Source organism: Gossypium arboreum, chromosome 11 (assembly GCF_025698485.1).
Source record: "Gossypium arboreum isolate Shixiya-1 chromosome 11, ASM2569848v2, whole genome shotgun sequence".
In the NCBI taxonomy this organism is placed as follows: domain Eukaryota; kingdom Viridiplantae; phylum Streptophyta; class Magnoliopsida; order Malvales; family Malvaceae; genus Gossypium; species Gossypium arboreum.
In genome coordinates, this window is record NC_069080.1 from 26,617,279 (window position 1) to 26,639,310 (window position 22,032).

A 22,032-nucleotide genomic window follows, 5' to 3' on the forward strand; every position below is an offset into this window, starting at 1 on the left:
GTAACACCCTTACCGAGGTGTGCATGGGCCGGACCGCCCGGCCCGAAAGCCCACTTTAAAAATAGAAGGGTTCGAGTAAAAATATAGGTCCGAAAAATGAGCTTAGACAAAAAATGAGGCCCGTTTAAAAAATGGGTCAGGCCTCGGGTATAATTTTTTTAGCCCGGGCCCAGCCCAATTTTAATATTAAATTATTTTTTATTTTTTTATTTTTAATTTTTTAAGTAACTTCACTCTTTCATATTTTTGTTTAGTTGCTGCTGCTGCCTTCCTTCTCTTATTTCCATTTCCATTTCCAAAACTCAAATCCCTAGCTCACCACCACCTCCACCGTCCAGTTGTCCGTCGGCCGATCCACCTCTTAGCCTCAAGCTCAGCTCAGCAGCTTCTTCATTTTTGCTTCTTCATTTGCAGTCTCGGTAGCCGATCCAGTTGTCTTTCAGCTTCTTCATTTGCTGTCTTCTTCAAGGTAAGCTTCATTTTCTTCTCCTTCACTGCTGCCGTGTTTCTTACTGTAATTTTCTTGATGAAAATACTGAAGGAAAATAGATAAAATGAAATAAATAATGAACACAAAATGGGATTTATCTAATCTGGAAAAGTTGATTTCCACTACAAAAATGTTGCAGTAAAGTAAGAACGGAATAATTGTAACTAAAAGCAAAAATATATAAACACATGCAATTCAAGTCACTGGACACACACAAGGGTAGGCAAACATGGGATTTAGTTCCTTAAGCAGACTAATCTACTTATTAACTTATTAATCTATTGCTTTGCTTGATATTGCATTTGTTCCTTAAGCAGACTAATCTACTTTTAGCACATAAAGTGCGCCTTGGTGCCCTTGATATTTCTACAATATTTTGTACCCCAAGAGACCATTAAGTAATATTACGTTCAAAGCAAGAAAAACTATATCTCTGTAGCTTTAGCACATTCTCCACTTCTTTCATTTCTCACATTTTAATCTTATACTTATTTCTTAATTTATCATTTTCATTTTATTTTATTTAAAAATTATTCTTAAACTTAAATGGTAGCTTTTTAATTCAAAAATAATCTGATCTTTTCTATAAATTAATAACAAAGTAAATAAATAAAAATTGATATAATTCAAAGTCTAATTCGAAGACAACTATTGCACTGGGTCCAGACCATAGGCTCATATTCAATATTAGAAGTCTCCAATACTAATCCATCTACAAAAATTAGACACAAATCAAACAGATACACAGCTTTGTTACTATAATTAAAATCAGTACGAAGACCATATGCTCAATAAAACCTTCATTGAAAGGCCTAAAACCCATACTAACATAAATACCAAAGAACATATAGGCTAAACCAAATGCCTATGATAAAAACACCATAGAACGTTCATATGGTTTTCATGATCCTTAAAATTCATATAAAATTCATATCATAACTAAAGGTTACAGGAAATAATTGAACACCTCAATGGAACTTTTTTCACTCCAAAATGCTTCAAACTCATCAAATTTATGCAAAATTTTAAAAATTTTTATTTAATAAAAAAGTCAAAAAAATGACCGGGCCGGGCCGGGCTCGGGCCTACCATTTTTTCCCCGGGCCGGGCTTGGATAAAATTTTAAGCTCATATTTCGGGCCGGGCCTAGAAAACGGGCCTAAAATTTTTTGTGAGCCCGGCTCGGCCCATGCACACCTCTACTTACCTTTAGCATTCGGTTTATTCTTCCTTGGGCCAGCAATTCGTTTTGTGGAATACACCATATTTCCACTCTCATGGCCATTTAGTTGCTCTGTCGGTTTTTCAACCATATTCAAAGATTCATCATCAATCACCATATTTTTCTCCAAAACAACAAAGCGTGATTGATCTAGAATCACTCTTTGACCTATGCTCCTTGTCTCCCCCTACTCCGGCCTCTTCCTTTGTCGATGCTCTACCAACATCCATGGGCCAAAGTCCTCCACATCAACTCTTTTTTGAAGCTTTAATTTCTTGTAATACCCTGAACCCGTATCCATCGCCAGAACAGGGTTACGGAGCATTATCAGACTTATAACTTAATCAATCAAACATCTCATGCATATATTTCATTCAATTCACAAATTATTCATAAACATTTATATGGTCCTTATTATAAGCCCTTGAAGGTCCAAAATAATCATTAAAATTAGTTCGAGGCTAAACCGGGTACTCAAGAAATTTTTTAAAAAACATAGAAATTTTTCAAAGATGCAAGGGATACCCGCCCGTGTGGCAAGGCCGTGTGAGCGACATGCCCGTATCTTAGGCCGTATGGATATTCAATGTGAGGCACACGACCGTGTCCCAGCCCCTGTCCATACCTGTGTAACTCTCTGACTTGGGTCACACAGCCAACTACACGCTCGTGTGCTAGGCCGTGTGAACAATGTAAAATTCACAATTTAGATGCAGAGGTTACACGGCCAAGTCACACGCCCGTGTGCTAGGCTGTGTGTGACACACGGCTGAGACACACGCCCGTGTCACTACCCGTGTGAAATTACTTGAGTATTTTGTTTCTATATTTAAGTATACAGGGGACACACGGCCAAACCGCATGCCCATACGCATGACCGTGTGTCACACATGGCTGAGACATACGCTCGTGTCTCCGCTCGTGTGGAAAAAAATAAACTATTTTCCAAGCCTTATTTCTCACCCAATTTGATACCAACCTAAAATTAAACTTAAAACATGTATCATCATCACATACAACATTGAATTTGTTAAAATGCACATTCTTTATTTATCATTCATATCAACTCATTTAAGTAACATCATTTTCAACATAGTATAAAATGTCACTAACTTTGAGTATGGGATTCTCACTGGATGCCAAGTCCAATTCTACTATATATCTAACATGCAACATGTAAATCAATTTATCATTAATAGGTTTCATTTATTAGCTAAACACAATTCCCACATCTCTTAATATTAAATTCTAACTTAGCCAAATAAGATTTCAATTCTCTCAATAATTCAAGTAACTTTATCATAAGATCAATTAACGATGTGGCACCCAGTGCCTAGCGGTAAACTGCAGAAAAGGGTTGTGCCCAGTGCGAGTCAGATTATCAGACGGTAATGAAGGTGAGCTCAGCTCTAGTTGGATTAACTAACAATGTTTGCACCCAGTGCTAGTTGAATATACCGACGATAATAATTATAAGCCTAGCTCTAGTTGGATAAACCAACAGTAATTGTGCCCAGCGCTAGTCGGATTAACCGACAGTTATGTGCCCAGCAATAGTCAGACAAGCTGACAAAGATTTGCGCATAACACTAGTCTAACATATTGACGGTTATACAATTGTTTACTTCAACATTTTTTCTCACACATTTTCTTTATTATTATTCAATAACATAGATACATTTCATATCATGAGCAAATTTAACATTACTTAATTTAAATGTTAATTACAAGTAAAATCAAGTTTGAGTCTACGAACTTACCTTAACAAAATAGTCGTATTAGTGAGGCCGATAGCTACTCCGTTACTTTTGTTTTTTCTCGATTCACGTCTAATTGATTCGTTCCTTAACTAAAGTTCATAATTTCATTCAATCAATGCTATATCATCAATCTAATAATTACATTGATACAATCACATTATTCTACTATTATTATAAAATTGTCCCAACATTTAGTCACTTGTTTAATTTGATTCCTCATACCAAACATAGAATTTAACCACATTCAATCTTCCACATTTACATTTAACTTAAAGGCATTCCAACTAAATATAATCCACCCAAATCAATCCACTATTTTTACAAAAAATTTAACTATTTAACTATGTTTCTTTGAGTTTACTTCATTCAAATCTCTAGAAATTTTCACCAATAAAATCACTCACAACAATACCCACTTAGTCTACAAAACTTATACTCACATTATCACCTCAAATACATTTAGTATTCAACAAAATAACCCCAAAACTTTTGAGCTTCTCAACCATGGAAACTTTCATAATTTCCATTCATTCTTAAAATTTCAACTTGGGTAAACTAGCTCATGATCTTAGGATTCCAAAAACACAAAATCCATGAAACAAAAACTAAAAATTACTAACCAATTTGAGCTTTAAAGATTGAACAAAATGGTTGAAATCTTTCTCCCTATTTTCGGCAGGTAAGAGCAAAGATGAAGCTTTTTTTTTTCTTTTTTTTTCCTACTAACTCTTTTATTTCTTTTCTTTTATTTATTTCTTTTACTAACTCTAACACATAATAGTTATCCTATAATAACTATTGATGATATCACCTACATATCTATATGTATACATATACATATATTTATATCTATATGTCCACTAACTCCATTTGACTAATATAAATAATGAGTTATTTACTTAAATAGTCCTTGTAACTATTCTTTTCTCATAATTAATTTAGTCCCTATCAATTAAATTTACTACTTTACTATTCGATTAACTTCTAAAAAAAACTCCAAACATTATAATATTAATATTTTTACACCCAACACACAAGGGCGGGGTCTGGGAAGTATGTTTTTCAACAAACCCAACTTTCAGGTCGTTACAACCTCTCCCCCTTAAGAAATTTTATCCCCAAAATTTACCTAAAAAGAGGTAAGGGCATTGTGATCTCATTGTTTCTTTCGACTCTCATGTGGCTTCCTCGACATTATGACTACGCCAAAGGACTATGACTAACGAAACTCATTTGTTACGTAATTCTTTTACTTCACGAGTTAAAATTTTGACCGATTCCTCTTCATAGTCAAATCAAACTGTACAATTTCCTCCTGCGATAGATTACAAGACGGATCCGACCGATATCTTCTAAGCATCGACACATGAAAAACATCATGAATTCTCTATAGTTCTATATGTAGTGTTAGGTGATAGGCAACAGGTCCGACTCTCTCAGTAATCTCATACGGACCTATAAAGTGGGGGATTAATTTCTCTTTTCTCCCGAATTGCAAAACTTTTTTCCACGGAGATACCCTTAAAAATACTTTATCACCCACTGAGAATTCAATGTCTCAGTATTTCAAATCTGCGTACATTTTTTGTCTGTTGAAAGTCGCTTTTAATCTGTCCCGGATCACTTTAACCATACTTTCTGTTTCTTGAATCAACTCTACCCCAATTACTCTCTTCTCGCTTAATTCAGACCAACATACATGTGTTCTAAATTTTCGATCATACAAAGCTTCGTAAGGAGCCATTTGAATGCTTGATTGAAAACTATTATTATACACGAACTCGAACAAATGTAAAAAATGTTCCCAACCATATTCAAAGTTGATCATACAGGCTCGAAGCATATCTTCTAGAATTTGAATAACACGTTCAGATTGTCCATTCATTTCAGGGTGAAAAGTTATGCTAAAATTTAGCCTAGTACCAAGTAATTCATGTAATTACTTCCAAAATCGTGCAGTGAATCGGGCATCCCGATCTGATATAATTGAGATAGGTATGCCGTGTAATCTGACAATTTCTTGAATATAGACTTCAGCTAGCTTTTGTAGAGTCCAATCTATTTGTATCGCGATGAAATGAGCCAACTTTGTGAAATGATCGACTATCACATATGCCACATTTTTCTTGGTTGAAGATAGCGGTAACCCGGTGACGAAATCCATGGTTATATGCTCCCATTTCCATTGAGGAATAGAAATAGGTTGAAGCAATCCTATGGGGACTTGATGTTCCGCCTTGATCTTTTGACAGGTTATGCATTTAGTTACAAATTCCACTGTTTCTCTTTTCATGCCCAGCCACCAATACAAGTTTCGAAGGTCTCAATACATTTTTATTCCTCCTGGGTGTAGGAAAAAAGGACTATCGTATGCCTTTCGTAAAATAAGTTCTTTTAATTCCACAACATTAGGGACACATACTCGATTACGGAATCGTAAGCAACCCCGATCACCGATGCTGAAATCTTCAATTGATTCATCTTGAACCATTTTTATTTTCTCTGATAATTTACTATCCAACAACTGTGATTTTCTAATTTCATCGAATAATACAGGTTTGATTCTCAATTCGGCCAAAAGACTGCCATCGTCGTTAACACTGAGTCAAGCAAACATTGCTCGTAAGTCAGCTACTACTTTTCTGCTTAGTGCATCTGCTACAACATTGGCTTTACTCGGATGGTAATCTATAACACAGTCATAATTTTTCAAAGGTTTGATCCAAAGCCGTTGTCTTAAATTTAACTCCTTTTAGGTTAGGAAATATTTAAGACTTTTATGATCTGTGTATATATGGCATTTTTCACCGTATAGATAATGTCTCTAAATCTTCAAAGTAAAAATTACCACAGCTAACTTCAAATCGTGGGTCAAATAATTAAGTTCATGAGTCTTCAACTGTCGAGACACGTACGAAATTACTTTTCCTTCTTGCATTAGGACACAGCCTAAACCACTTAGTGAAGCATCACTATACACCATGAATTCCTTTCCTGACTCGGGTAGAGTTAAAATCGATGCTTCTGTCAATAACTGCTTTAACTTATCAAAGCTCTCTTGGCACTTCTTATTCCAAACAAACTGTACATTTTTTTGAAGGAGTTTTGTTATTGCCATTGCTATCTTTGAGAAGCCATTTACAATCTTCGATAATACCTGGCCAAACCCATAAAACTGCGAACTTCTTCGATGTTTTCCATTGAACGATTGCTTCAATCTTTTTTAGATCTACTCGAATTCCATCCACTGATATCACGTGTCCCAAGAATAACACCTTAGTTAACCAAAATTCACATTTGCTGAATTTTCCAAACAACTGCTTCTCTCACAACACTCGCAACTCGGTTCGTAAGTGTTGTTCATGTTCAACTTTTGATTTTGAATAAATCAGAATATCATCGATGAAAACAACCACAAACTAATCAAGATACGATTGAAAAATACAGTTCATTAGATCCATAAACGCTGCTGGAGCATTTGTTAATCCGAAAGCATCACTAAAAATTCATAGTGACCGTAACGTGTTCAGAAGGCTGTTTTTGGTACATCACTATCCTTTATTTTCAACTGATAGTATCCCGATCTCAGGTGGATCTTGGAGAAGATAGAAACTCTTTTAAGTTGGTCAAACAAGTCGTCGATACACGGAAGGGGGTATCGATTCTTAATTGTCAACTTGTTCAACTGATGATAATAAATGCAGAGTCGTATCAAACCATCTTTCTTTTTAACAAACAACACCGAAGCTCATCCAGATGATATACTTGGGAGAATAAAACCACGTTCCAACAAATTCTATAGCTAAACTTTCAATTTCCTTTAACTCAGTTGGAGCCATTCGATATGGAGCTATAGATACGAGAGCCGCACCAGAAAACACTTCGATTGCAAATTCGACATCTCTATCCGATGGTAATCCCGGTAATTTCTCAAAAATACGTCAGAAAACTCGCTAACAGTCCAAATACTAATAATGTCTTCGCTTTCTGTTTTCGAGTTAATGACATATGCTAAGAAAGCTTCACAACATTGCTTCAACAATTTATCTACTTGCATCAAAGAAATAATCTGATTTGGCCTATTTGTTTTAACACCACAAACCTCTATGACTTTCCCCTCTTTATCTTAGATCAAAAACTTTTTTTTGTGACAATCCAGAACTATTCCATGTTCAGTCAACCAATCAATACCCAATATTACATCAAAATTGCCAAAAGGCATAATCAATAAATCTACAGGAAACACTAGATTTTGAATCTCTAAACGACAACGTTTACAAACTTGGTCTACTAATACAGTTTGACCCAAGAGACTTGACACACACATGGCTATATACGACATTTCATAGTTCATATTCCCATATTTAACCATATCAGAATTGACATATGAGTGAGAAGAGCACGGATATATTAAAGTATAAATGGGTGTGGAGAATAGTAGAAAAATACCTGCGACAACATCGGTAGCATCCCTTTCATCATAGGTTCGCACTGCATAAACATGTGCAAATGCTCTGGTCTCAAACTAATGAGTGACTATATCATCCTTCTTTCTCGATCCTCCCCTCGAAACTAATCTACTTCTACTCATCCCTCGGCCCCTCATCGCAGAAACGGCTATCAGAGAATCATCGGGTGAATCATTTTCGCGCTTCGGACATTCTCTAGCAAAATGCTTTAATGACCCACAATGAAAGCATCCTTTCGTTAATTTCCAGCATTTTCCCCAGTGCTTTTTTTCATAATGTTCACAATTTTGCGTCTCTGAAACTCTATTCGGTCCCTTTACACTACCCACTGATACCGTAGGTTGACGATCTTGCACTTTAATTGGCATACTCGATCTTGCAGTTGATTTTCCAATTTCTCGTAATTCTCTACTTCTTTTTTATGCAGAGGAAAAATTGAAGTTCCCGAATCGTTTACTTGTAGTACTAGGGGGTTTAACCTTTTTGCATAATACCAGAGATTGTTCGACCATTTTTGCTCGTTCTGATAAATCCGTAAACTCTTTAATTCTCAATACTACTAGTTGGGTCTGAATTTCATTGCGCATGCCCCAAAGGTAACGTTTGCAATTTTCCTCCTCCGTAGGAATCAGTTCTTTCCCATACTTGCTAAATCACGAGTATTCCCTTTCATAGTTTACTATCGACATTTTTTATTTTAACATGAGAAATTATTGTTTCTTATCTTCAAGATAAAGCTCACCAACGTATTTCTTCCGAAATTCAGCTTGGAAAAATTCCCAATCGGCTACTTCTATAGTAACATGCCTTGTAACTATGTTCCACTATGCATAGGCTTCTCCTTATAATAGTGAAACTGCACAGATAACGCTCTCTCAGGTAGTGTATTCTAGCTGTTGCAAGATTCGAGTCGTTGATTCTAACCAAACTTCTGCCGTTGAGGGGTCAACTCCTTTTGTTCCAGCAAACTCGGTAGTGTCGTACCTCCATAGTTCTTTAATAAGAGATCGTCTAGCCACAGATGTGGTCGTTGGGAGTGGAGAGACTCTCGTTACCCTCTAAAGAGCATCCGTTATCGCTCGTAATACATCATTATCAGATTGCCTTTCAATTGGGCCACTATTAGTATTAGGTTTTTGTACCCTGTCAATGTGTACACTCGGTGTTATATACTAAAATTCATCAAATTCCCCAGTGGATTCATCACCAATATGTACTTCTTGATTGGCTACATCATTAGTATCATCTGACATCTTTACATATAAATAAAACATGATTATTAGCATCTAATCCCGACTCAAACTCGACTCGACTTTCGCATGTACCTCTAGACTCACTTCTGAGCTTGATTTAGTCCGAGAATTAGCTAAACCTGTACACACTGATATCACTAAATGTAACACCCTAAACCCATATCCGTTTTCAGAACAGGGTTACAGAGCATTACCATACTTATAACTTAATCAATCAAACATCTCATGCATATATTTCATTCAATTTACAAATTATTCATTAACGTTCATATGGTCCCTAGTATAAGCCCTTGAAGGTCGAAAATAATTATTAAAATTAGTTTGGGGTTAAACCAGATACTCAAGAAATTTTTCGAAAAACATAGAAAATTTTCAAAGATACAGGGTATACACGCCCGTGTGGCCAGACCGTGTGAGCCAAGTGACATACCCGTATACCAGGCCGTATAGACATTCAATGTGAGGCACACAGCTGTGTCCTAACCCCTGTCCATACCCGTGTAACCCTCTGACTTGGGTCACACGGCCAACCACACACTCGTGTGCTAGGCCGTGTGAACAATGTAAAATTCACAATTTAGGTGCAGTGGTTACACAGCCAAGTCACACGCCCGTGTGAAATTACCTAAGTATTTTGTTTCTATATTTAAGGATACAGGGGACACACTGCCAAACCACACGCCAATGTGCATGACCGTGTGTCACACACGGCTGAGACACATGCCCGTGTCTGTGCCCGTGTGGACAAAAATAAGCTATTTTTCAAGCCTTATTTCTCACCCAATTAGATACCAACCTAAAATTAGACTTAAAACATGTATCATCATCATATACAACATTGAATTTGTTAAAATGCACATTCTTCATTTATCATTCATGTTCAACTCATTTAAGCAACATCATTTTTAACATAGTATAAAATGTTAACAAGCATTTACAATTATATACACTTACAAAAGAAATTCGTACTCTAGAGTTCGTTAAACAAAAGGACACTATCATTAATTTTGCATCCTAGATAAATGCCAAAACACAAAAAAAAAAAGAAACGTCACCAACTTTGAGCACGGGATTCTCACTGGATGCCAAGTCCAATTCTATTATATATCTAACCTGCAACATGTAAATCAATTTATCATTAATAGGTTTCATTTATTAGCTAAACACAATTCCCACCTCTCTTAATATGAAATTCTAACTTAGCTAAATAAGATTTCAATTTCTCTCAATAATTCAAGTAACTTTATCATGAAATCAATTAAAGATGTGGCACCCAATGCCTAGCAATAAACCGCAAAAAGAGGTTGCGCCCAGTGCTAGCCGGATTATCTAACGGTAATGAAGGTGAGCCCAGCCCTAGTTGGATTAACCAACAATGTTTGCATCCAGTGCTAGTCGGATTCACCAAAGATAATAATTATGAACCCAGCTCTAGTTGGATAAACCAACGGTAATTGCACCCTACACTAGTCGGATTAACCGATAGCTATGTGCCCAGCACTAGTCAGACAAGCTGACGAAGATTTGCACCCAGCGCTAGTCGAACATGTCGATGGTTATACAATTGTTTACTTCAACATTTTTCCTCACTCATTTTCTTTATTATTATTCAATAACATAGATACATTTCATATCATGAGCAAATTTAACATTACCAAATTTAAATGTTAATTAGAAGTAAAATCAAGTACGAGTCTTCGAACTTATCTTAACAAAATAGTCGTATTAGTGAGGTCGATAGTACTCCGTTACTTTTGTTTTTCCTCGATTCACGTCTAATTGATTCGTTCTTTTACCAAAGTTCACAATTTCATTCAATCAATGCTATGTCATTAATCTAATAATTACATTTATACAATCACATTATTCTACTATTATTATAAAATTGTCCCAACATTTAGTCACTTGTTTAATTTGATCCCTAATACCAAACATAGGATTTGACCACATTCAATCTTCAACATTTACATTTAACTTAAAAGCATTCCAGCTAAATATAATCCACCCAAATCAATCCACTATTTTTGCCAAAAATTTAACTATTTAACTATGTATCTTTGAGTTTACTTTATTCAAATCTCTAGAAATTTTTACCAATAAAATCACTCACAACACGACCCACTTAGTCTACAAAACTTATACTCACATTATCACCTCAAATACATTTAGTATTCAACGAAATAACCCCAAAACTTTTGAGCTTCTCAACCATGGAAACTTTAATAATTTCCATTCATTCTTAAAATTTCAACTTGGGTAAACTAGCTCATGATCTTAGGACTCCAAAAAACACAAAATCCATGAAACAAAAACTAAAAATTACCAAAAAATTTAAGCTTTAAAGATTGAACAAAATGGTTGAAATCTCTCTCTCCATTTTCGGTAGGTAAGAGCAAAGATGAAGCTTTTTCTTCCTCTTTTTCTTTCCTACTAACTCTTCTATTTCTTTTCTTTTCTTTATTTCTTTTACTAACTCTAACACATAATAGTCATCCTATAATAACTATTGATGATATCACCTACATATCTATATATATACATATACATATATTTATATATATAAGTCAATTAACTCCATTTGACTAATATAAATAATGAGTTATTTACTTAAATAGTCCTTGTAACTATTTCTTTCTCATAATTAATTTAGTCTTTATCAATTAAATTTACTACTTTAATATTTGATTAACTTCTAAAGAAAACTCCAAACATTATAATATTAATATTTTTAAACCCGACACACAAGGGGGTCCCGGAAGTATGTTTCTCAACAACCCAAACTTTCAGGTCGTTATATTTCTCATCAACCACAAAAGCACTATTGTTACTAACACCAGACGAAGGAATATTCATACACGCACAACCTTTAGTACTGTAACCATAGAGACCACAATTGAATCAAACGTTAGGTAAAGATTCATATTCCACACGTTGTGTTCGGCCCTTTATCTTTTTTTTTTTTGAACACACGATTTCTTAAAATCAACACAAACAGCTAAGCATGCAAACTTACCCCTCCTGGTAAAGCCCGTATGGGTGTCAAGTTTTACGACTGGACTAATAACTTATCCGATAGCACGCAGTAGTCAGAATAGTAGCCTTCTGGAAGACTAGGCAGTATTATCCAAACTACCTGAACATTGATTCCAATTTCAGTGGTAAAGGAGTCTGATGACCAAGGGCACACCGTTAAATACTAACCATAGAAAACACACGACCCTCCTACCAGTATTCGATCATAGTCCTCTTTATTGTTAAAATGAACCAAGCAAAAATCATTCTCCAAGTCCATCAACTGGATAAGATTCATCAGTTTCCATAAAATACTAGTCTTACTAAGCAAAGCATGAAAGCCAATTCTACAACTAAGAGTTTAAAAATTAGAGTTTTTGACATCTTCCGTTCTATAAACTTATGAACTCGATCGGAAAAAGTGATTGATAGTATTCCATCCACCATCTCCATTATCACATTCGCCTCTGGCAATTCAAAAACCTCTTCCATCCTATTTGTCTAATCCGAATTCTGAGCCATACCTGACAATGTGGCCTTGTATAAAGCCTTTGCCAAACTGAGATCTGGAATCTACCATCTATTCTTATCGATCTTGGGATAGTCCGGCTCTGTAGAAACCTTCGATCTTCTACGAACTTTCTTTGTTGCCTTTCTGACATCATTGTTTGAACTATCAAGTTTTCTGGCCACCGTGACCTCCATTAAGAGAATATTAGCTATCTATTATCAATACCACTAAACTTTTGATATAAAGAAAAGTTAATGGTCAAACATATTTGATCTCTGGATACAAATTATTGGCAAAAATAAATATTTTGACTACCATGGGTTTATAGAAGCACTTGAGGTATCCATTTGTACTGGGTCATAGTTGTTGCAAATGATTTTGGTACTCACTCAGTCAGTGTTTCCCATCTACATGATATATATATTTATCAACATTAAATAAATCTATTACTTGTAACTAGACTTGAGTATAGGTTTAAGCAAAAATGAGATGATTTGAGCAAAAATACAGGTTTGAAAAATAGGTTGGGATAAAAAATAAAAACCCAATTTTTTAAACATTCTGGGCCTCAGATAATATTTTTTGACTCAGCTGGGCTCAAATTTGCCTAAAATTTTATCTCCTGATGCTGTTTTGATGTCATTTTGCTATTATATTGCTACTATTTTATTATTATTGTTTGGATATTATATAACTCTTGTTTTATTATTAATTTTGCTACTATTTTAGAGGCATTTATTTGCTAATTTGTAATTATTTTAGTATTATTTAAGTATAAATACTTTTTTAATATATTTTCAATTTATTGGGAAACATTTATTTTATTGATCTTAGTGTATTTGATGTATTGTATTTTATAAATTTGTTTTATATAAAAATAATATAAAATTTTTAATACGGGCGAACCAATCTCAGGTTTAGCATTTTTTATTTGAGTCGAGTTTAGACAAAATTTTAAACCCATTTTTCAGGTCTAGTTGAACCCAAACCTAAAAAACGAGCTTCACATTAATTCAACACAAACATGATTCCATCCTGCCAATGATTAATTCTACTTGTAGTTGCCTACCTTTACAAATTAAAAATGACTTCCAAACCCAATTTTAATAATTTTAATACGTAGTGTTTTTTTATGTCAATTATTTTAATACACAGTCTATTATATTTATTTCTTGCGCTTACAGAACATAACTACTTGCATTTCAAGCTAACTCATTGACATCCCATCCACTCTATTTTATTGGTCTACATCACTTACTACCACTAAATGTTTTCCAACTTCTCTTTTTCTTTTTTTAGAAGGTTCATTTTATTTTTAAGGATTTAAATACTTTATTATAATTTTTTTAGTAAAAAAATTCATTAATAGATTAAACAGGTAAAAGTTAATACGGATATAATAAAGAGAGAATCTAAACTCCAGTCATCAGACTTATTCAATACACTCAAATCTAGCTTCCTTCCTTAGCTTTCAAGTTAGACAATTTATCAGCATATACAATACGAGTAATAGGAGTACAAACAGTGCAATCCATGTAGTTCACTCTCCATAAAGTTTCTCTTTCACAAACATAAGCAACGTTATTAGCGTTCTTATAAATCCAACATAAAGAAAAAATTGAAAAGTATATGTAATGCTCTCTACTTGACCCGATGAATTGAATCTGAGTTTTGGGTGTTACTTCCCATAACAGATGTAACTTTAAGTTTTTGCCTATGGACAAGTTCTACCTATGAATGTGACAGAGCCTTTTATAGGTGTGCATTGTATGGTTACATTTACAATTCATGATAAAAAAAATTTAGTATTCTCCATTTTATCTTTCAGTCTACTGTATACACATTGGATTACTACTTAATAAACTTATGCTCAGACTTAAGCATGCCACTTAACATCCTCTATATGCATAATAGCCCGATCCGTCACTCCTTGACGTAGCCCTGGCATCGTCCCTCGACGCATACTCCTTTAAAACCTAAAACAGTAAATAACTATAATTATTTTTTCTATTTTGACATTTTTCTTCCTCTTAGTGTCTTTAAGGACTTATCTTCCTTTCATATTCATTAAGCCTTCATTCTACTAGGCTCCAAATTCGAGGTCCAAACTCAAGTGACCATATTTTTTTTTTAGCATGTTATGCTTAACATCTCTTCACTTTCTATGTCATTTCTTAAATCTTATCTTTACATAGTCCTTAACCATTTCATTCACCTTATTAATAGACTTAAAATCTTATTTCATACTAACTAATTTTACCACTACCTTCGGGCGAGGTAGACTACTCCCATTACTTAACACAGAGTTTGCTCAGATCTTCCTTACTTCAGGGTACTAGCTATACATGCCTATAACACATATCTCGGATTCATCACCTATTCTAGCATGCTCTAGCTTTATTATTCATTTCTTGTTACTATGCGAGGTTCACCGATTAATTTACATATGGAGCCTTTCTTTCAAAGTTCATTGGATACTTGGTTCTTTCTACTTGTCCATACATTATCTCTTACTTACCATATCTTCTGAGTCTTATCTTTACTTTTCCTTCAAAGGACCATTTATACCATTCTTTCCTAATTCCTTACATGCCATTCATCCAGAATTTTGTCGTGAAGACATTCCTTTATTTAAATAGCCACAAAGGCTTCCTTTGTATTTGCCATAAGAGTTTTCTTTTACAGAGCTGTCACTAAGGCATCCTATCCTTACGTTGCACCACGAAGGTGTTCCTTTTCAGATATAGCTACGAAGGCTTTCTTTACGAAAATTACCAGAAAAACTTTCCTTTAACAGAGATTGCCACTAAGATGTTTCCTTTTAAAGATTTTCTACAAAAGCGTTCTTAAACAAAGGTTGCCACAAGGACTTACCTTTCCAAAGTTCTGCCATAAAGGCATCATTTACATCCAGTACTTGCCACAAAGACTTTCTTTTAACAGAGATCATCACAAAGATGTTTCTTCTCAGAGATTTACCATAAAGACGTTCTTAAACAGACATTGTCATAAGGGCTTACCTTTCTAGAGTTTTGCCACAAAGGCATCCCTTACATCTAGTACTCGCTACAGAGGTTTTCCTATCTAGAGTTGTGCCACAAAAGCTATCATTTACATCCAATACTAGTCACAAAGGCTTTCCTGTCTAGAATTATGCCACAAAGGTTGTCCTTTACATCTAGTACTCGCTACAAAGGCTATCATTTACATGCACTACTAGCCACAAGGCTTTCCTTTACAACCACTACTCGCCACAAAGGCTTTTCTGTCCAGAGTTATGCCACAAAGACGTTCTTTTACTGATGTTTTAAACGATAGTGATTTGCTTAAACTCACACTTAGTGAGGTTTGCCCCTAATCATTTTGAAACACACAGAGAACCATATTAGGTAATAACCTTTATTATTATTTTCCATATGATGCCATAACTTACCAGTTACGGTATTACATAATATAGTCTTCTCCCCATATGATGCCATAACTTACCAATTGCGGTCTTATACAATATAGTCTTTTCCCCATATAATGCCATAACCCACCAGTTACAATCTTGCACAATATTGTCCTTTAATGCTATGGCCATGGACTTTTTGTTTCAGAGATTCGTGTTTTTAGTCCCGACGGACCCCTTTGACGACTTTGGAGACAAATACAAACTTGTCATGCTTAGACCCATCTTTTCAAAACTTCACTTACTCGTAATAGACACATCCAAACCTTTCAGACACATCAACACATTTGTATTATCCAGACACAATCATACTTTAACCTCAAGATTTAGGTTTCATACTTTGACTATGAAATTTCATGTAATCCATACATGCAAGTTCATAAATCTTAGGTTCCTCATCAAAGTCATCACATCTCATTTCACTAATTCTATTTCACAATTTGGTTACTTAGCATAGAAGTTCCTAGGAGGCATACTATACATGCATGAATCAGTTCAGAAACTCACCTGATAACCTTAAAAAGTATCTTAGCCTTCAGATCCATCATTCAGCAGGATGTTACAACCTCCTTTACCTTGCAGAACAGAAATATTTCATTGGAACCCATCCGGGTAACCATTTTCATCATTTTAATCCAGACATCTCTCAAAGCCATATTTCTTCAATCATACTTATAGATATATGTTTGACAAATAGAGTCATGAAATGTACCTTATAGTGAAGAAAATCACTAGAGATATCCAAGATTCCTAACTCAGCTTAGAGCAATGTTTCTATCTCTCTTTAGTTCTAAATCCTTTTTATTTTTGAGGGGAAAAAAAAGAGGAAAGAAGATAACATTTTTCTTAACCCAATCGGAGTGTCCTTTTAACTTGACCCAAGTTTCTATGGGAACTTGGTAAACGTCACATCAAGACTGAGTGGCCTTATCAAAATTTGTCACCTTTAAAAACTTACTCGATTACTCCTTTAGCCCTTAACCTTTCTTAGTTCACGTTTGGTTAATTCCTAACCAACATTCCTCACAATTTAGCTGTTATGGGACCACATTGGTCACTGGATGTACTATATCACTGGTGTGGACTCATACCTTATAACCATTCTTTTTGGATTACCACTTATATTTCACTTGTCATTGTAATCTGACGGGGAGTCCTTGTCTATTTATTTTCATGTTGAAGTCCGCCCGTTCTATTCACTGAATAGGGCTTTTGGACGAACACTACTTCGCCAATAGTACTTCTTTGTACTATGCGCCTTACTCAAATATATTCTTACTAGCACTCATTGCTTCGTTATACTTACCTTTCTTCAGAGTTGACTAAGTTTTGTTCTTTTAGAATATCTTATATGTTGTACATACCAGAGTTCGCCATAGGTTCCTTTCTTTTCATTCAGAGTCCGCCAGACCAGGGCATCACTGGTGCATTCAGATGTTCTCTCATAAGATCCTATACGTTGTACACTTAATCGAGTCTTAACGTTGGACACTTGAAACTTACCCTTAAGCTTTACTTTTATAAACGACACTTAAATAGTTAGGACTTTGCCGAGCGGGATGTTACAATAGAGGCAATAGTAAAACAATCTTTAAGTAATAATCTTGAGTCCAAGGCATCTTCATAACCATGATAGAAAGCTTGTCAAAGACATTGACTATCAGTCTCCATTATAAAATTGTCCAAATATAAAAACCTTAAATAGGAAAAAACCTCTCGAACAACAAGAATTTTAGACAAAAAAAGATCTTCATAAAACCCAAAATAAAAAAAAATATTTTTTTTACATTTATTAAAAATAAAATAAGAAAATATAATATTTGTCCAATTATAAAAAAAATGGACAAGTGTATATGCTACATTACTATATGTTTTTAAAATATAGGACATAATAAATTATTTAATAGTAACTAATGAATGTTTGGTGTAGTGGTAAGATACATTATACTTCTAAAAAAATATAAAAGTTCAAACCTTAGAGATAATATTATTAAAATTAGTGGTCATGAATTTTAAATATAAACCATAAAATTAGATCAAATTATGAAATAACAAATTTAGAAGTTTTGGATCGGGATAATTTTAAAGTTTAATTAATATTTTTATGAGTTTAATGGTAAATTATCTTATTAAATTAAATTTATTAAACTTAAAACAAGGTTATGATTAAATTAATTTTAGATTTGAAGGAAAAAATCTCCTTTGTTTTTCGATTAGTTTAAGCGTCCTGTCTAATTTTTATTTAGGTAATTTAAAGTTTTAAAATTTTAAATTAGTAAAGATAAAATTGTACTCGACTCTTCCTAAAAATAATAAAAAATTGATTTAATCCTTTAAAATTATTTAAAATGGTAAAATTACATTTTAATATCGTAAAAGTTATAATATAATTCGATCCCTTAAAAAGATTTTTGACTTCGTTTCTGTATGAAATATTATATATTATATTTTAAACAAAAGAAGATTATTGATATTTCTTTCCTGTTTACATCGTAAAAGATTAGTTAGAGTAATTATTTTAGTTATTGAATTGTAAGGAATTTAAAGGAGCATGGAGTCAAAATCATTCATGGCCGGTTAAAATCATTCATCGTAATCATCTTTGCATTTTCCTTTGTTAATTTCTAGTTGTTTGTTTTGAAAATTTGCATTTCTTTTATGGAGTCAAAATCATTCATGGCCGGTTGAAAACCCGACCTTTTCATACTTCTTTTATTCTGATACAGGATTTAATATGTTTGCTTAATAAGTTTATATATTAGTTATATTATATGGTGTACCTAAAATTAGCCACCTACCACATATGTATGCAGACATACCCTGTTTATAAATTAGAAAAACTGACTACTTTTTATAGCTCAGAGGGGCAATAGTTCTTTTAAGTGCCAGGAAGTATATTAATTTATCCAATGAGTTAGCAAAGCATGCATATGAACATTCACTCAATGTCCAAACGACTTTTAATTTCTTTGCAAAACAGTCCAAATTTACAACTTTCTGCACAAAATATTATATGATTAAAAATCATATTTAAAACCTAAAATATGGTTCCTCTAGAAGCTAATGATTTAAAATCCGCCAATATATTATAGAGTACTGAAGTGGGTCCATTAGCCTGTTCACACTGTTCATGTTTATTTCCAGGAGATTTCCACAGTTTCGCATACTAATCTTATGAGATATACAAGGGAATGCAAATGTACCGAGTGTTCCTCACCCTTCACTCAACTTCTCCATTTATTTTTTTCTCAACACAGAAGGATATAGGATTGGGTACAATGTTGAAGGAGTTACCTTCTTTGTCTACTATTCTCTCCGCTTATGCCTCTTTTTCAGCCATGGCTATGTTATTCCGTACCATCTTAAATGAAATGCTCCCTGAAAGGATGCAAAACTACATCGCCTCTAAGATTTACGACTTCACAGCTGCTTACTTATCATCAGACTTCACCTTCGTAATTGAAGATCGATGGCGCGCCGGTTATAACCAAATGTTTCGAGCTGCGGAGATGTACTTGCCCACCATAATTGGACCCTCCAGCGACAGTATTCTCGTAGGTTACGATGACTCCTGTGATCCCACCGCACCACCAAAACGAAGCATCCCTCTAGATTGCAGGATCAAGGATGATTATGATGGCATGCGCTTGGAATGGACTTTATCTTCCATTGACCCAAAAAAGTTTTACGTCCCCCCTAAGAGATTCTTCAGCTTGACCTGCAAGAAAAGAGATAGAGAAAGAGTTGAGCAAAGGTACTTCCCTTTTATTAACAAGACTGCACAAGAAATTATAAACAAGAGTGAGAGCCTCAGTATTTACACATACGATCAAGAGTGCTCCCTGTGGGAGCCCACAGTTTTCAAGCACCCTGCAACATTTGAGACCCTGGCAATGGATCCCCACCTTAAGGAGTTCATAATGAAGGATCTTGACTCATTCGTGGAACGCAAGGAGTTCTTCGAGAACGTTGGCAGGGCTTGGAAACGAGGGTACCTTTTGTATGGTCCACCTGGGACAGGAAAATCATCACTAGTTGCTGCAATTGCGAATTACATGAGATATGATGTATATGATCTCCAGTTTCAAAGCGTTAGAAACGATTCCGATCTCAGACGCATACTCACATCCACCACGAACCGCTCCATTCTGCTTATTGAAGACATAGATTGTGGCACCAAAGTGTCACATAATCGAACCAAGGTCAAGGAAAAAGGTGAAGAAGAAGAAGAAGATGATGAAGATAGAGATGAAATCAAACGTCCCTTCTCTATCGATCCAGGGGTAATTCATTTGTTTCTTTACTTTATCTTGGTTTCATTAAAGTTAAAAAAACAAGTTTCTAAAGTCTAATTTAACATGATTCTGTAGGTAACACTGTCAGGCTTACTCAACTTCATTGATGGATTGTGGTCGAGCTGTGGGAACGAAAGAATCATAATCTTCACTACAAATCATAAAGAAAAGTTGGATCCAGCGCTGCTACGGCCAGGGCGAATGGATGTGCATATTTACATGGGATATTGTAGTCCAGCAGGATTCAGAAAACTTGCAGCTTCATATCTTGGGATCAAAGATGACAAACGGTTTGGATGCATTGATGATATGATTAAAAGCATTGAAGTGACTCCAGCTGAAGTGGCACAACAACTGATGATCAGTGATGAACCCGAAGTTGCACTCCAAGGTCTCATCGAATTTCTCAACACCAAGAAGGATATAGAGGAAGCTGCAGTTGAAGAGAAGGAAAATAGTATTGAAGAAGAGGAAGTAACAGAAGAAATGGAGGTTGAAAGACAAAATTCAATGCTTGCTGAGTCCGAAACAAGATGCATATATTTGACTTAGTTTAGCTATCTGTCAAATCATGGAATTACGAGTGATGGGAAGATGAAAGTTTTTGTACTCGTTGAAACCCCATCAGTGATGAACAATTTCTCTTAGAAGGTGATATTTGTTTGTCAGTTTTTTAATTTGTTTTTATAGATAATTTCATAATAATAAATAATTTTATAAATTGATTTGAATGTGATGTATTAAATGTTTTATATATATATATATATATATATATTGTTTTTCATTGTTTAATAAGACTAAGAAGTTTTTGACTAATTTTATAGTACATTTTTTAGTTTTACTTATGCACTCAATCTTTCTTTTGTAAGTGATTTTAAGAAAGATTTTGTTATCGTTCTCTCCAATTTAGTGGACGCTTGATTTTTTTTGTCGATTTTTATTTACCACCTTGGACCATCCGAGACTAATTTCATTATCGTATTAAATACTTTCAATTACGCCAAATATATCATATTTGAGTTGTGACAAAATTAATTGTCAACGTGTCATACTGTTCATTTGATTTTGAGGTTAAATTACTGTTGGGTTGGAGTTTGTCATTTACCGTCTACGACCTCCCAGCCCCTCCCCCCCCCCTCCCCGGGCAAATTGTATGGTAACATTTATGTAAATGAATTAATGAATTTGTCTTTCAAAAAATAGTATGGTCATGTAACTTTTTTTTATTCAAGTTGGGGGATAGCTTTCACCTATTTTAAGGAATGTTTTAAATATCATTATTTTTTTACTCGGCTGTAATTTTTTTGGTTCTAATTTTATCCTTATCCAACAACCATATATTACAAGTAAAGTTAGTTGGGTTACTCTCTTGATCTAGTAGATCTAGTCTGTCTTGACTCAAACTTGGACAGTGATTTTTTGTGCTCGGGTTGACCTAGCTTGAACCAAATTTAAATTAAATTTTTAAAATATATTTTTTAAAATTTAATTATAAATTTATGTAATTAATATAAAATTACATATTTGAATTTTTATAATTATAAATATGTAAATATTTATATTATTTTA

General features: G+C 34.3%; 1 protein-coding gene across 1 annotated transcript; it reads left to right on the top strand.

Annotated features, from left to right (window-relative positions):
- Positions 1-214: 214 nt before the first annotated feature.
- LOC108473396 (AAA-ATPase At1g43910-like) lies at positions 215-21,194 on the top strand. The gene is made up of 3 exons (XM_017774924.2): positions 215-469; positions 19,313-20,451; positions 20,539-21,194. The coding sequence occupies exons 2-3, from the start codon at positions 19,360-19,362 to the stop codon at positions 21,013-21,015; spliced, it is 1,569 nt and encodes a 522-aa protein (XP_017630413.1). The 5' UTR covers positions 215-469; positions 19,313-19,359; the 3' UTR covers positions 21,016-21,194.
- Positions 21,195-22,032: the final 838 nt, after the last annotated feature.

What these genes read in the sequence shown, in the direction of transcription:
- LOC108473396 (XM_017774924.2), top strand. Translation starts at nt 19,360, where the DNA reads ATGCAAATGTACCGAGTGTTCCTCACCCTTCACTCAACTTCTCCATTT. An exon ending in CCTTCTCTATCGATCCAGGG is followed by an intron (nt 20,452 to 20,538) that starts GTAATTCATTTG and finishes ATGATTCTGTAG; the next exon opens with GTAACACTGTCAGGCTTACT.